Here is a 16,658-nt window from a genome sequence, read left to right on the forward strand (position 1 = left end):
ATGAGCAGAACTGAAGGGGTAGGTTGGAGGTCTGATCTCTTCTGCTAATGGATCTCAATAACTTTGGCTTCATGTAAGAATCATCTGATTTAAAAAATCTTGATGCACAAACCATACCCAGACCAATTAAATCAGAATTTAAGGGTAGACCTTAGTACTTTGTTAAAGTTCTCAAAGTTGTTGCCATGTGGAGCCAAGCCACAAAACCCCTGTCTTACATTTCATACCACACAGGCACTGAAGAAAGGTATCTGGAACACACATGATTGCGAGTTAGGGTTAAATTCATGGCATCGCCTACAGTCCTGGGTCCCAATGGAATATAAAGTTCTAAGCCAGTCAGGAGAATCCATCTATGAAATTTTTTCCATGGTAAGTGAAAAATTACATTTTATATTCACTGAATATTCTTAGTGAGTTAATGCTATAGTAAAGCATAGTGGGACATAGGAAAGAAAATGTAGTCCTCTAGCCTTAAAGAGTCTGCCTTTTAATTAGGGAAATGTGAAATATTTGCTTAAACCCAAAAGGAGTAAAATAATTATCACATTTACTTTAATTGTGTAATGGTTAGTTTTCTTCTCTAGACCAGTGTGCTGTACAATAGAACTTTCTGCAACAATGAAAATGTCCTATAATTATACTCCAGTACAGGATGCTAAAGCACATGTGGCTATTGAACATTTGAAATATGCCTACTATGGTTGAGGAGTGAATTTTTAAATTTATTTCATTGTAATCAGTTTAAATACAGTGGCTACTGTAATGCACCGTTTAGCTCTAGGCTGTGAGCTCCTTTAAGACATGGACAAGCCATTTGTTATTTATCCCTAGATACAGATCCCTAAAAGCTGCCTAAGTTAATGTAGAAAGCAAACAGAGAAACAGTAGGGCCTTTCCTAAAGGAGTTGGGCCACAGAAGCCTAAAAGATGCCACTATTCAAGTATTGATAAGATCTGAATTGAGCCTAGTGCAGTAGCCATTCTAGATGGAAGAGCAGGGAGGCTGGAAAAAAAGGCTTACAAACAGGTATAACAGGTACAGGTATCCTCCAAAAAGAGAGTCCCTGAGGTGACCTTAGTAGCAAGTGAAAACTTATGAAGTGATATTATCAAAATAAGTTTCAAATTTAAAAATCATGGGACTGCTTGAAATGCCATAATACCATGACCTTGAATTAGCGTTGAGCAGGCATGCTGAAATTTATTTCATTTTAAACGAAAACCCTCTCTTCCTCCAGCTGTTACCAACTTGCCTGCAACTGTTGAGAGCAAAGCTTCCCAAAAGAGTTGCCTATGACATGCTGTGTCCAGTTCTCCTATTCACTAGTGAGCCTACAACAGTTAAGCTCTCACTTCAGACATTCCGTGGAACAACTCTAGTTAGGTATCCACAACATCCACTGTACTAGACCCAAGAGTCAATTCTTAACTGCCTTACTTGATTCTCTCAATAGCACTTGATGGTTTTATTTTTGTGGACTGTGAATTGAACCCAGGGGTGCTCAACCACTGAGCCACATGTACACTAGCTCTTTTTATTTCATTTTGAGACTCAATCTCTTGAGTAGCTGGGATTATAGTATAGGCATGTGCCACCTGAGCCAGTTATCAACATCTGAAATAGCACATTACTGTCATTACCTGGAAATGCCATCTTCACTTTATAAAGTATGGCTACTATGATAACACACTCTTGATGCCCACCCACCCCACCTAAGTTAATCCTCAAACAGTTCTGCTGGTTCCTCCTCATGTCCCCTACCTCTATGTGTTATAGAGTTCAGTACTTAGTCCTCTTAAGCCTATACTCACACCCCCTATGGTGAGTTCATCAAATGAGTGACTTCAATTACCAATCATTATTGCTGAAGACTCAAATTAGCTTGTAGCCTGAACCTCTCCCCTAATCTCTAGCCTCATATGTCTAAACCTCCCTAATGTCTTCACTTTGGATGTCTCATAGGCATCTAAAACTAAACAAAAATAAACGCCTCTAGCACACTTGAGGCCCTGGTTTCAAATCCCCAGTACTACCAAAAAAAAAAAAAAATCCTATAAAAACAAACTCCTGAGCCCTCCCAAGCTCCCCCCACCCCAACATACACGGAGTGCCTTCAATAGTGTTCCTCCAACTTAGTGAAGGGTGACTCCTTCCATTCAGTTGTTTATGCCAAAAACCTTGGATTCGTATATCCCCAGCAATTCCTGTTGGCTCTACCTTTAAAATACACCCAAAAGTTGACTGCTTATAAAGCCACTTCCACTGCCACCCTGGTTCAAAGCCCCATAAGTTCATGGATTTCAGCATCTGTTCTCCACGGAGCCACCACAGTGATCTTTTAAGGATGAAATCCCTGTGTGATAATTAGCTCTTATCATTTCTTTCCCTCACCCTGAGTCAATCACCATGGTCTCCATGATATCCACTGCATTTACAGTTCTCCTAGGACATTCTATCCTCAGTTATCTGCACAGCTCACTCCGTTGCCTCCTTTGGTTTTTTTACTTTAAAAAACAAAAACAAAAACAAAAAGCCTTGCTACTTTAAAACTGCAATCACTCCCTCCCCTATATATCATAGCCCTGCCTCCCTTGCTTTATTTTTCTCCAAAGTATTACCCTCTGACATGCTACATATTTTATGTATGCTAACATCTGATGTCCTCACTAGGATGTAACCTCCATGACAGCAGTGATTTTTGTTAATTTTGTTCACTGCTGTATCCTCAACCTCCAGAAAAGTGCTTGGCACACAGTAAGCATTCATGAGTAAATTCAGTAGTACATAGTGGTTCTTACTTTCAGACTACTGAACCAGATTGTGGGTATCACAGTAGAACTAGAGTTTGACATACATCCAAAGATTTGGGCCTCTGCTAACAAAAAGTGAACTTTGAGATCTTGCTTTCCATTTGAACCCCCAAGTAAGGATAGTTAATCCTATCATTATCTTTCTGGTTTGCCTCTTAACCTCCTACCTCCCATTCCTATCCTCCATGGTCATGCCCTAAAGTGCAAAACCTTCAGGACATCCATTCAACTCTGCTATGAGAATGCCTGCCTACTCTTCCTTCAAGATCTACATTAAAAAAAAAGGGAAAAAATTACCTCCTTTAGTACCTTCTACAGTTTGGCAATTTCTGAAAATGTTAAATACAGAACCACCACAAGGCCCAGCAATTATGCTCAAGGAAAATGAAAATGTATGTAGACTTAAAACCTTATACACAAATGTACATAACAGTATTATTCATAATACCCAAAAAGTAGAAACAACCTAATGCCCATTAGCTGATGGATAAACCAAACAAGGTCTATCAATATAATGGAATATAATTTGGTGATAAAAAGGAAATGAAGTACTAATAGATGGTACAGCACAAATGAACCTTAAAAATATTATGCTAAGTAAAAGAAATCAGTCACAAAAGTCCACATTTTGTATGATTCCATGTTATGGACTGAATTATGTCCCACCCCAAAATCCATATTTTGAAGTCCTAACCACCAACGTAACTATATTTGGAGACAGGGCTTTAGAGCGGTAATTAAGGTTAAATGAGACTAACCGTAGGAGTGAGACCCTAATGCAGTAGCAATAGTCCTTAAAAAAAAATAAAAAGGAACAGGTACCAAAGATCTCCCTATGTGCGTACAAAGTAGAGGCTTTGTGACAACACAGCAAGAAGGTGGCTCTATACAAACCAGGAAGGGTGGCCCTACCAGAAACCTACCCTGATGTCATCTTGGACTTCCAGCCTCCAGAACTGAGGAAATAAATTTCTGTTGTTTAACCTACACAGTCTGTGGTATTTTGTTACGGTAACCTAAGCTAACTATGACATTCCATTTGTATGAAATGTCCAGAACAGGGAAATCTATACAGACAAAAAGTATATTAGTGGCTATTCAAGGTTAAGGGTTAGAAGTGAGGGTATAACGGAGAATGACTGCTAATGAGTAACAGGGTTTCTTTGGGGGTAATGAAAAAAATCTAAAATTAGATTATTGTGATAATTGTACAGATCTGTGTACATATTTAAAACCACTAGAGCGTACACATTAAATGGGTAGATTATGTGACTAATATCTCATACAGTTAGAAAAAATATTTCAATAATTTGAAAGAATATGGCATGCTAGAAAATGTACCATTTCTTAAAAGTAACTTACCAAATACTTTATAATTCTGGGAAGAAATGTAAAAGATGGAAGATATTTCCTTACAGAAATGGAAAAGGATTTCAACTGCAGTTCTTCTTCTGAAGTCTTTTCAAATATTGGAAAGAAAGTTGCACAAGCTATAAAAAATGCCATCATTGTCACAAATGAGGGCATCAGGAGCTCATCTTTTAATAGAAGAGGTAGCATACTGTAAAGAAAAACAAAAATACCAAAGCACAATCGTCAATTCAAATCATCATTTTGTAAGTGTTTTAAGTGAGTTTATAGGAATCATACTGAAAATATTATGTAGAAATTCGTTTGACTCACCTAAATGTTGACACAAGTAAAAACCAAGTAGACATAAAAGGAATTTCATTTAAAACTAAGCAGACTGGTCTAAAATGGCAAAGAAAAAATAAATTTTAATATTAAAGAATGTAATTTAAACTACTACTTGTGAAAAACATAAGCACATTTTATATGTCTGATTTTCAGGGGTAGCTTAAAAGAAAAAGCCAGGAAGGACTCCACATGGACTACTGATTCATTATTTATAACAGTCTAAACTAAGTCTAGACCCAGAGAAGATGTCAACTCCTCGTAACTGGGAAACTGCTGCTTCTAGTATGCCATTAATGGAACTTTTTTCTCTATCATACAAACAGTACCCTAAGGAAAGAGTCAGATAAGGCAGATCTGAACATTCAGAGAAAGCAAGCTTTTTCATATATTTCATCCTACTAGGTAAATATGAAATGAATTCCCAAAATAGTTGCCTTCAAACTTACATTTTATGACCCTCCATATTATGTATCACTCAGCTAAGTTAAAAACTACAGCTATAAGCCAGGCACAGTGGTGCACACCTATAATCCCAGTGACTTGACAGTCTGAAGCAGGAGGATCCCAAGTTTGAGGCCCAGCCTCAGCATCTTAGTAAGACTTTTGTCTCAAAAAAAATAAAGGACTGAAGGTATAGCTCAGAGGTTAAGTGCCCCAGGGTTCACCCCCCAGTACCCTCACCCAAAACACCTAAATAAAACATCCATTTACTTATCTGCATTCCCCTCTGCTGATGGTGGCAAGGGTCCAAGCTACACCCATCTTTCTCCTGGACTAGTGCAATATAATCTATTAATACTCTTACTCCTTACTGATGAAACATTTACTATTACATATGTAGGCACTGATCTGAGAATACAAAGATGAATAGATCCTAACCTTGAGATTCTATAAAATTCATAATTATGTAGCAAAATTCCCTATATGATCATCCTCTTCTCTCATCCTTCCCCTTCACCTTCTTTCAAACAGTGCCTGGCTCTCTACTCTCTTCAGTATAAAAACCAAAGTTTATAACATCACCTACAAGGGTTCTACATGATTTAGGCCCCTGACACCTTATTAAACCAGTAAGATCTAACTCAGGTTTGGGCTTCAGGGCATGACACTAAGCAGTCCTCCCAGTCTGCCATGATATGAGACTATTTTGTTTAGAGCAAAGACACTTTCCACATGGGCCAGCCCAGCAGATTTTAGTCCAAAGCCCCACCTAATAATAATTCTATCAATCTCTTTTTATTTAAAATATATTTTATAAAGAAAATCATAAGATGTCATCATCCTGAAAAAATGACTAGTAATTATATGTAAAAATATTTGTGTAGTTTTATTTTGCACTTGAATTAATACTTGTGTAAATTATAAACATAAATTACACAATAGGAAATATATACTTCAAACATTTCTACTTACAATGATACCAAGAGAATGGACTTTTCATGTACTTGGAAAGAAAATAAAAAGAATGATAGTGCACAGCTAACCTTTAAGAAAAAAAAGGGGGGGTAAGATATATCAACTTGTAAAATATATCAATTTAATTATGAATGTAACCATTTCAAGTGAAATATGAATATCACAGCTTCTATCTAGAAGTAAAATATAAATGCAGAACTAATACATAATATTTTAATCAAATTTTTTAAATGAAAATGTTTTTCAAAAAACAATGGCTATAAACTGTACATAACCATCTAAAACAAGTTCATTGAGACTCAGTTATTAACAAAACCAGTAAATATCTCATACAACAATCACACCTTTATTCTCCCTTGAAATCTGACAGTTTTAAAAGTATGAAGGACAAAAAGGTCAATATCTAAAAACAAATCTATTGCAGTGTTTATAAAATGTGTGCTTCAATAAAATATACTAAATGTTTTATAAATTCATCTGCTCTTTGGGATTTTAAATAAGTTACTTAGATTTTGGGAAATTCATATTCTGCATATTAGCTACGTCGATATATATCCAGTTTTTGCTCAAGAAAAAGTGAATTACTATCTCGTATACCCCATTCATCTAATCCATCAGCAAATAAGACCTGCTAAATACAACACCCATTTACTTATCTGCATTCCTATCTGCTGATGGTGGCAAGGGTCCAAGTTACACCCATCTTTCTCCTGGACTAGTGCAATATAACCTATTAACACTTTTGCTCTTTACAGTCTATTCTCCAAGCAGCCAGCATATCAGATCATATAATTTCCCTTTCTAAAATCTTCCACTAGCTTCCCATTACACTTAAAATAAAATCCTAATCCCTACGGCATCTGGTTCCTATTTTCCTCTTCCATCTCATCAGTTGTTGTCTCCCTCACTCATGTCAGCCACTTCCTACCTATACCTTTATGCCTTGGGCATGCCAGATGTGTTCTGCCTTAAAGAAAGACCTGATTTTTTTTCAAGTCAAGGCCTAGATCTTGTGACTGGTTCCTACTGGAGGTATTCATTTCTTGGTATTCATTTCTGGAGGTATTCATTTCTCAGATGTTACTTCTCTGCAAAGGCTTCCCTAACTCAAAGTAGTGTCCTCATGGGGTGCAGTTGTTCAGGCCTGTTATCCTAACCACTTGGGTGGCTGAAGCAGGAAGATCCCTTGAGCCTAAGTTTCAAGTCAACCTGGGCAATGTAGTGAGGTCCTGTCTCGAAATAAATGAATTAATACATAAAAATAAAGCAGTGTCCTCTAACCCATCCATCAGCTCTCTTTTCAGAACACTGTTTTCTTTGTAGCACTCATTACTACCAGGTATTTTCTTCTTAACTGATTTATTTTCTATATTCTGCCACTAGCATGAAAGGCCCCTAATAGGAGAAAAGGGATATTTTCTGTCATTCACTTACATGTCAGTACCTAGAAGAGGACCTGGCACATTACGGGACACTCAATAATACTGCTTTAATAAAGTAAATATAAATCATTTTGTTGCTATAGATATATTAGTATTCATGTTATCGATTATGTCAGTTATAGATTTATATTAAGATATAATTCAAACAATTGAAAGGAAATACATTTAAAATAATTATAATGGTAAATGTTTTTAAAGCTCTCAAAAGCATACAATCAGAATTCAAAACAGTATCAACAAAAACAAAATAACGAAAATCATTGTTTTAACACAGTGGCTTGTATTAAAATATACTGAACAGAATAAAATTAGGAAATGGAGAAAAAGAAACATTTTTTTCTGGCTACAGTGCTTAAAAGTAATCATCTCTAACACTGCTACAGTTAGTCTAAAGTTCTATTCCATTATCTTTGAAATACACAATTATTTAGCATGCTATTTCCTAGAAAAATAACATAATCTCTCATAAATTTGAAAATATTTCCAGTTAGGCCTATTGAAGACACCAGAGCATTACTAACCACATCCATTCTGTTCTAACCATCCTACAGAATATTAAGAACAGATGACTTAGTATGTTCAGAGTTCATTTACAGAATGAAACAAAATAAGTCATTAACTGAAGGGTAATAAAAAAGAAAACAGGAACATGAAAATATTCTTTCTGTATTGTGGTATTGAGATGCACTTTTGAAATATTTCACTCTTATGGTTCGTTCTGACTTGTTTTTAGTATGCAATATATGTAAGTAGCAGTCCCCGGAATTGAAACACTAATTTCTAAAGTTGTCCTCTTATAAATCCACTGGGATTTACTATTTTCATAAACTAAATGTTCTTGGTACTTTAAAGGGAATTTTCAATGTCACTTTATAGACCAAGGCACACAGTAACAAAAATTTAAATGCCACAGAAATACAACCAAGAGAAATTTATAGGCCTGCTCAGAAAAATCCTAAACCATAGAAAATACACCCAATCCATTCTCAAACTGACACGTCATCTTCCTAAAACAGAGATCTGTTCTTACCCTTCCCAAAAACTTTTTAGCCTCCTCTTGTACACAAATCAAACTCCAAAACTTTTAATCAGACATTTAGTCTTTGAAATTTGATCCACTGTTTTAGACCCTTACCTCTCACAGTATCCTCGCCTCTATCCTACACACACACACACACACACACACACAAATCCTTTAATAGCTGTTCCCAGAATGTTCCATGTCCTTTTCTACCTCTGTACCTTCAAGCTCTTTTCCTGTCTTGAATTTCTTATCTGTTATGTGACCTCCTGTCCCAAATCTTTCCCAGCTTTCAAAATATGGCTCAAAGCCCACTTGCTCTAGGCAGCTGTCTAAAATTTTCCTCCAAGATATCTCCCCTTCCCATACCATCACAGGACTTGGATTTGTACCTGATGGAACCAAATACCATCATCTGCCTGACAGTATAATTATTTAAGCACATGTTTATCACCACTATTTTATTCTGTGTATTCTTTCATTAACCCAATACAAAACAGGAATTAAATAGTTGTTGAAGTAAACAGAAACTTTCTGATTGCTCAGCCTAGTGCCCAACACAGACAGCATCTAAAAAGAGGAAACACTCAATAAATGCTGACCAAATAAATGAATTTCTTAATCCCAAGCCCAACAAATCCTGGTCTAAGCAAGAAAATAATTATCATTATCTTTAAAAGATCATTTGTGGCAAAAATTAAGTATCTTAAGAAACTGTAAACTTACCAAAGTAAGTCTGAGTCGTCTGGGAGAGGGATGAAGCATTAATTTTATACATGCAGGAAGCAAGCTCAAAAATGTAAAACAAAAGCTAAAACAAAAGAATAATAAAAATATTTGTTTTCTTCGTAGAGGTATAAATCTAGCTAAAACAAATACTTTTAAAAAATTTAGGAATCACATTATTTATCAACTTGAGTTCCAGTTAAAGCTTATTAAATTTAAATAGGATAACAAATAACATTTAAATAGAAGCTATACAATGAAATGTGAACATAATTTTATACAAAATTATATAATACAGAACAAAACATTATAGTACTAAATACTGTTTATGCTAATACTTCATATCAGGTATAGAAAAGATACAAAGATAAATAGTTGGAGGTCAATAATCAAATACTCAAGGAAACAGTCAGGTAAAGAGATAATACTATATTTTTATTACAAACATTCATATACTTGACTAATAAGAGACACGAGTCAGCTTCCTAAAACAGAGATCTGTCCCTACTCTTCCTTCCTCTTGTATACAAATCAAACTCCAAATCTTTTTTTTTTTTTTTTTTTCTTTTTTGGTGCTAGGGATTGAACCCACAGCCTCAGGCATGTGAGGCAAGCACTCTACCAACTGAGCTATATCCCCAGCCCCAACTATAACCCTTTTAATCAGACATTTAAAGTCTTCTGAAATTTGATCCACTGTTTTGGACCCTCATTTCTCATAGCATCCTCGCCTACCCTTAACACACACACAGCATGAATTTTATTGCTTAATAAGAGAGTCTCTCTGGCCCTCATTTCATAAAAGTTGACTATCTGATCTTCAGAAAGAACAAGCTAAAAGGGAGCAAGAAGCTACTAAAGCTTCTCTTGGTGATGGTTGACGAGTGGGGAGAGAAAAAATGAGAGAACGCAGACACTGGAGTGAGAGTACAATGGCGGACAGTCCTCTAAACCCTGAAAACAGGTATATAACCTAATACAGAAACCGATTTTTCCACTTGTGGTTCTGTGACTTATAGACTTGGCTAGGCTGAACTAAAGTTCCCAGAATTCCCTTCTGTGTGCTTCCTGTTATGGTGGGCTGCAAGCTGAGAGGGCAAGAGGGAAGCAACACCTATCTCCCAGTTATTCAAATGCTAGGTGCTACCGTGAAGAGATTTCACAGATGTAAAGTCCCAATTTGGTTTACTTAAAGTTAATTAAAAGGGCTAGGCATGGTGGCACATGACTGTGATCCCAGCAACTCCAGGGGCTAAGGCAGGAGGATCACAAGTTCAAGGCTAGTCTTGGCAACTTAAAAGAGACCCTGTTTCAAAACAAAAAATAAAAATAAAAAAGGCAGGGGATGTAGCTCAATGGTAGAGTGCACCTGGGTTCCATGCCCAGTTTCATACATACACACACACACACACACACACACACACACACACACACAAGTTTTAAGGAAGATTGTCTTAGGGACTAATTTAATCACTTGCACGTGCCAACACACACATACACACATACACACATACACACACACACACACACACACACACACACACACACAATCTCAAACTTGTTTTATTTCCCTGGTTGACCCTAGCTGATATCGTACTGAATTTCAGGCTCTTTCAAGACATGTTAAACAATATTTAGTGAGCTCTGTTTAAGGAGAAAATTAGGCAAAAATGCAGAAAGACTTTCACATAAAATAAATCAAACAAGAGTTTCATTGTGTACAGGGATAGATTTAAGTGGAAAACTCACTAGTGAAGAATACCTCATTCCCTAATGATTTCAGATAAATGAGATGTTACTATATAATACTTTTTAAATCCTTTTTATTGATGCATTATAATTATACATAATAGTGGGATTCACTGTTACATATTTGTTTGTGCCCACAATATAACTATAAGTTGGTCAATTTCATTCCCCAATCTTTTTCCTCTCCTTCCACTCCTCCCTCCTACTTATTATAATACTTTTAGAGGGTAGTTTATAAAACACTATATAACAACTCTGTATATATTACCTGATTATTATCTGGATATGTCGTGGCAAAATGTCCTTAATCTTCAGAAAAACACTGAAGCTGCACCAAATATTGGCTACTTTATCCTTAAAAGAGATTTGTTTTACATTTTGATAAATTGAAAAACATATTAAACCCCATAAAGTGTACAGCCCATGATCATCAAACCCATGATCATCAAAGTAAATAAACTATTAAGACATATGATACTTTTATTCATATTTATAACAAAGGAGATTAAACTCTTCAAGTAATAAACACATACACCTACACTCTCAAGCATTTTGTTTTTTTGCTTTTGTGATGGGAGTTAGTGTAGATCATCAGCCAACAGTCCCAAGAAATACTCACTTTTAGTTAAGTAAGTTACTCTTTTGAAATTTTTGTTTTTAATTTTTCCCCCAATCTGTAAAACACATATTACATCTGATACACTTTATTACACACCTGAATTTATTTACAGTAAATTACTGTGTACTAGCAATGACAAGAACTAATTGCTCATAAATCAAGAAGTTTAAAAACATTAGCACTTGTGCTAGGATAACTTCTGAAATTAAATTTGAACTACAGTTCTGCTCATAAAACACACCCTTACACTGCTGCTTGATTCACAGCTGCATAGGCATGACATCAACCAAGACACTATCACACCATCTCACTGTGTCTCATCAAAGAAAATGCCCTTCAGGCTTTTGAGGGCAACAAGTAAATAAAAGTGCCTTTTTTATAATTATCACAAGAAATACCATTTCTGAAAAAGAAGGTAAAGCCAAAAACAAAAACCAGGCAGCTTGCATGCAGAATTAAACTTTTCTTTATATAAAGTTAGAGGTTATAAAGAAAAGGTCAAGAGTATAGCGTCAGGGTTCAAATGACAGCTCCACCACATATTAATTACATGAACCTCTGATCTCAGTTTTCTTATCTGTAAAGTGGGGATAACTGCTATCTTAGAGCTACTATAAGGATCAAATAAAGGCCTGGCACCTAGTGATTGGTGGTGATAACAACAGTTACTGTTTTTTTTTTTTTATCAATAGCAGCACTACCATTATTCCCACTGACAGTCCACACACACATTCCTGTTCCTTCATATCAGCAAACTCCTTTCTCAGTCTCTTTCAAAATGCTCATTCCATCCTCCTATAAATCCATTCAAAGATCGTCTATAGAAATTTATGTATTTAAAAATTAGAAAGATAATATATGCTTTTTTAAAAGAAATGTTATTCAAAAGCAAATTATCTATAAATATGTTGTCTCTAACTTTATTAAAAGGCCTTTTTGTTTCAGAAAAATGGTTTGTTTAATTTAATTACTAAATCTAAATGATCAAATTATTCATGTAATAAAACTTTAACAAGAGTGATTAAACTAGCATTAAATGAAATGAAATGAAAGATTCTCATTAAAAATTACTATGGATGAAGGTTATATATCTCATAAGAAATTAGGAGATCTTTCTGAAGCAAACATGATTATTAGTTTAACAAATAATTTCCTAAGACTAAAAAGAATACAAACAAAAAAAATTACAGAATTGTTATCTTTGTAGTTGCAACTTCTTGTGCTACCTTTCATTATGGACCCTATTTCACTAGAAAAATATGTAACTGAATTATGGATTTGATGATGGCAAAAATATAACCTATTCATGTTATGTACTAGAAAATGCCAGCTGAGCTAGGCCTTCCACACTGGATCAATGACTGTAAACAATGACTGCAGGCGGAAAGCTGTGGAGTCTCTGGTGCTGTGTATCTCTACACGAGCTTCCCCCAAGGAAGAGACAGTAACAGAAAGGAATGACAGGAAAGGGTTTTAACATACCTCAAATAATCCACGATCAACTGGGAAGAGTCTTCTTAGGACCTGCAGGGTTTGTTCCCTTTCTGTAAAAAATGGCAGCCAGCAGAGAATGAAGGAAGCCACAACGGTAAAAGCTAGCTTAAGTAACAACCCGAACCTAGAACAAAAACAAAGATGAGCAGTAAGATAGGGAAAAGTTAATATTTCTGCAAAATCAATGTTAAATTTCATGGACTACAATAAATGCAAATGCACAGTAATGCTAAATCTAGCTACTAATATGGATAAGATGGGAGTTGCCAAAATCGAGTTGAAAATTTCATAGCTGTTAAGATATGTACTTCGACAAAAAGAGTGCTGTCACCATCCTAATTAACATTTAACTTTGATGCCATTTCTGTGGGAAGAAAGGGATGCAGTCACAAAGAAAACTGTCAAATGGGGAAGTACTGCTAATAAATATATCATGTAATAAGCTCTAAAGAGATGAAATCCTACAATGCTCTAACAAGCCAACCCACATCACCGCCATTAAATGTAGTGATCAAACTATTTCTCTAATTAAAATTTAAAACAATACAGAACATGACTTAATCACTTTCTTCCTATTCACCTGTGTTCAACACATTTATAAGAAATCACCAAAAGGTCAAGTGAAGGACCACCTTCCTCCAAGTAAGTATGCCAAATAAACTCTCTGAAGTAAACTTTTGAATTCTGGTGTTTAAAAGTCACTTACCCTTTTCCTCTGAGGTCTTTTTTTAAACACTTGCCAAGTAAAAAGCAAAAAAATGGCAAGGAATGGTAAAGTTCCATCTGCTTATAATTTATAGCTAAACAAAATGCCAGTGACCCCAGCAGGTCCCAGTCATAAGATACTCCAAGAACACCCCACAAAGCAAAGCCCAGACTCACAGAATTATATATGTCCCTGTGTCAAGGAAATTATCTCAATAACTGAAAGTATAGATACTGCATTTTATATAGTATATTTCTTATGTGATTTCAAAATCATAGTCACGTATCATAAAAACTACTTCTAAGAAGAAACTGAAAGTATTAAGGTGGTTAAACAAATATGAAATCATATATAATAACCTCAAATATACTAAGTCTACTGCTAAAGAGCAACTAATATGTTGAGGTTTAAAAGAACTCTAAGTGGTAAAATATAGCTTTGATGCTTTTTTTAAATACCTTTATTTTATTTATTTTTATTTATATGTGGTGCTGGGGATCAAACCCAGTGCCTCACATGTGTGAGGCAAGCGCTCCACCACTAGCCACAACCCCGGTCCCAGTTTTGTTTCTTTTAGACTACTTCGCGGTATTACACTAACAACATACCAAAATCTACCATCAAACAGTGCTCCAACAGTAAGTTAAAAAAAATAAAACTTACTGAGATCACTATACTTCCTCTATAATGTGCATCAAATAGTACAAAGAATCAAAAGAAAAAGGAGGGAAATTCTAATTAGAAATTCAAAACATGCATAATGAAGCAAGTGAAATTTAACAGAAGTGTTGAAAGTCAAGATAATCTCCTAAATTATAAAAGAAAAGATAAAGAGGGGCTCAAGATATAGATAAAAGATCTAACATCTGACTATTAAGCTCGAAAATTATCAAGGAAATAATATAAAAGAATTTCAGAGAAGAACAGGAGTTCAAAGTAAACAGACCCATACAGTGTCCAAAACAACTATGGAGAAATTATGCCTAAACAAATCACTGCAAATTTCAGAGCCCCAAAATAAACAATAAAAAAAAATTTATAGCAGTAAATACCTACAAAATACTTAGCATTTCCCAAGAACTGTTTTAAGTGCTTTACAAATATTCATTTATTTAATCCTCAAAACTAGCTTACAAAGTAAGGGTTGTTATCAGTCCCATTTACAGATGAGGAAAGAAAAAGCACATAATGGTTAAAGAAATGTGTCCCTACAACATGACATATCCAAAAGCCTTGACTGAGTATGTAATTCAAAGCACGGGTGAGAAAAAACTAAAAATTTACCAGAATGGGTAAAATGAACATGACTGAGAATCAGTGAAGATGGAGAACATGAGGACTCTTCCACCACTGTTAATGAGTGTTAACTGGTGCACCACACTTAAAATGAATCTGAAAATAACAATAGAAGGGAGATCATGGCACAGAGAAGCAGTTCAGGGGAGGAAAGAACAGAGGGATAGAGAGGTACTGGGGAATGAGACTGATTGTATTATGTTCTGTGCATGTATGAACATGCATAATGTGTATAATTATAATATACCAATAAAACAATAATTTGATATTATCTAAAATTGGACATGGCACATCTATAACTCAGCAATTCTACCAACAAAAAATATAGGTACACAAAGAGATATTTACAAGAATGTTGGATTGGGATTGTAGCTCAGTGGGGTTGAGGTTGCAGCTCAGTGGTAGAACGCTTGCCTACAATGTGTGAGGCCCTGGGTTCAATCCTCAGCACCACATAAAAATAAATAAATAAAATAAAGGTATTGTGTCCATTTACAACTACAAAAAATATTTTAAAAAAAAGAATGCTCAGAGCAGTAGTCAACACAGCTAAAACCTCACTATAGTCCAAATGCCTATCCGTAACAGAATTACGTCTATTCACATAATAGAATATTGTAAAGCAATGAAAGTGAACAAACAGTAGCTATATATAACTACATGAATAGTCTCAAACGAAATGCTGAGCCCAACACGCCAACACAAAGGAATGCCCACTGTGTTTTCCCTTTTACATAAATTCCAGTGAAAGAGGAAAACTAAGTCAGGTAGGGTAGCGCACACCTATAATCCCAGCAACTCAGGAGGCTGAGCAGGGAAGATTGTATGTTCGAGGATAGCCTCAGTAACTTAGCAAGACCCAGTCTCAAAATAAAAAAAATAAAAAAGAACTGGGGATAGCTCAGGGGTAGAGTGCCCCTAGGTTAAATCTCTAGTACCACAGAGATTAATAAAGGAAAGAAAGAAGGAAGGGAGAAAGGAGGGAGGGGGAAGGAAACAAACAGCATTAGCAGTTGGTATGTGGCCACCTTTAGAGGAAGGAGGAGTACCTGGGAGGTAAAGTAAGAAGAGTTTGTGGATAATGGTAATGTTCTATTTCTTGATGAGTGATAGTTTTTAATACACTGAGCTGTACTTACAACTATTATGTGTATTATTCTGTATAAATGTCATATTTCAAAGTAAATACAATTTTAAAAATCTGGTTACTAACACTGGTCTTGATTTCATCAGAATATTGGCTATCCATGATCCTATGAACAATGTCAAAAAAAAAAAAAAAAAAAAGAAAACTAAATTAAGAAAGTGAGAGCTGGGGTTATAGTTCAGTGATAGAGCACCTGCCTAGCATACTGGGTTCAATCCTCAGCACCACATAAAAATAAATGAATAAAATAAAGGTACTGTGTCCATCTACAACTAAAAAAATATATTAAGAAAAAAAAAAAAAAAAAAAAAAGGTGAACTGGTGCCGGATGTGGTGGTGCACACACACTGAGGTGCTGTGGTTCCAGCAACTCAGTAGGCTGAGGCAGGAAGACTGCAGGTTCCAGGCCAGCCTCAGCAACTTAGTGAAGCCCTAAGCAACTTAGTAAGACCCTGTCTCAAAATAGAAAATAAAGGGGTTAAGGATGTAGCTCAGTGAACAGGAAAAAAGGTATGTGATAAGAACAATTA

The 16,658-nt window shown here is 35.4% G+C and overlaps 1 protein-coding gene across 4 annotated transcripts in view; it reads right to left on the reverse strand.

Moving 5' to 3' along the window:
- The window catches only part of Alg6 (ALG6 alpha-1,3-glucosyltransferase), a 42,181-nt gene that overhangs the window by 624 nt on the left and 24,899 nt on the right, over positions 1-16,658 (reverse strand). For all 4 annotated transcript variants that reach the window (XM_047567649.1, XM_047567646.1, XM_047567648.1 and 1 more), the window contains 7 exons: positions 13,686-13,871; positions 12,968-13,103; positions 11,135-11,220; positions 9,118-9,202; positions 5,926-5,996; positions 4,498-4,566; positions 4,177-4,375 (listed from right to left, as the gene is read on the reverse strand). In XM_047567649.1, coding sequence (XP_047423605.1) covers positions 4,177-4,375; positions 4,498-4,566; positions 5,926-5,996; positions 9,118-9,202; positions 11,135-11,220; positions 12,968-13,103; positions 13,686-13,871 — 832 coding nt within the window. The remainder of the gene's footprint in view (positions 1-4,176; positions 4,376-4,497; positions 4,567-5,925; positions 5,997-9,117; positions 9,203-11,134; positions 11,221-12,967; positions 13,104-13,685; positions 13,872-16,658) is intronic.

The sequence above is a fragment of the Sciurus carolinensis genome, chromosome 1 (genome assembly GCF_902686445.1).
Source record: "Sciurus carolinensis chromosome 1, mSciCar1.2, whole genome shotgun sequence".
NCBI classification, from domain to species: domain Eukaryota; kingdom Metazoa; phylum Chordata; class Mammalia; order Rodentia; family Sciuridae; genus Sciurus; species Sciurus carolinensis.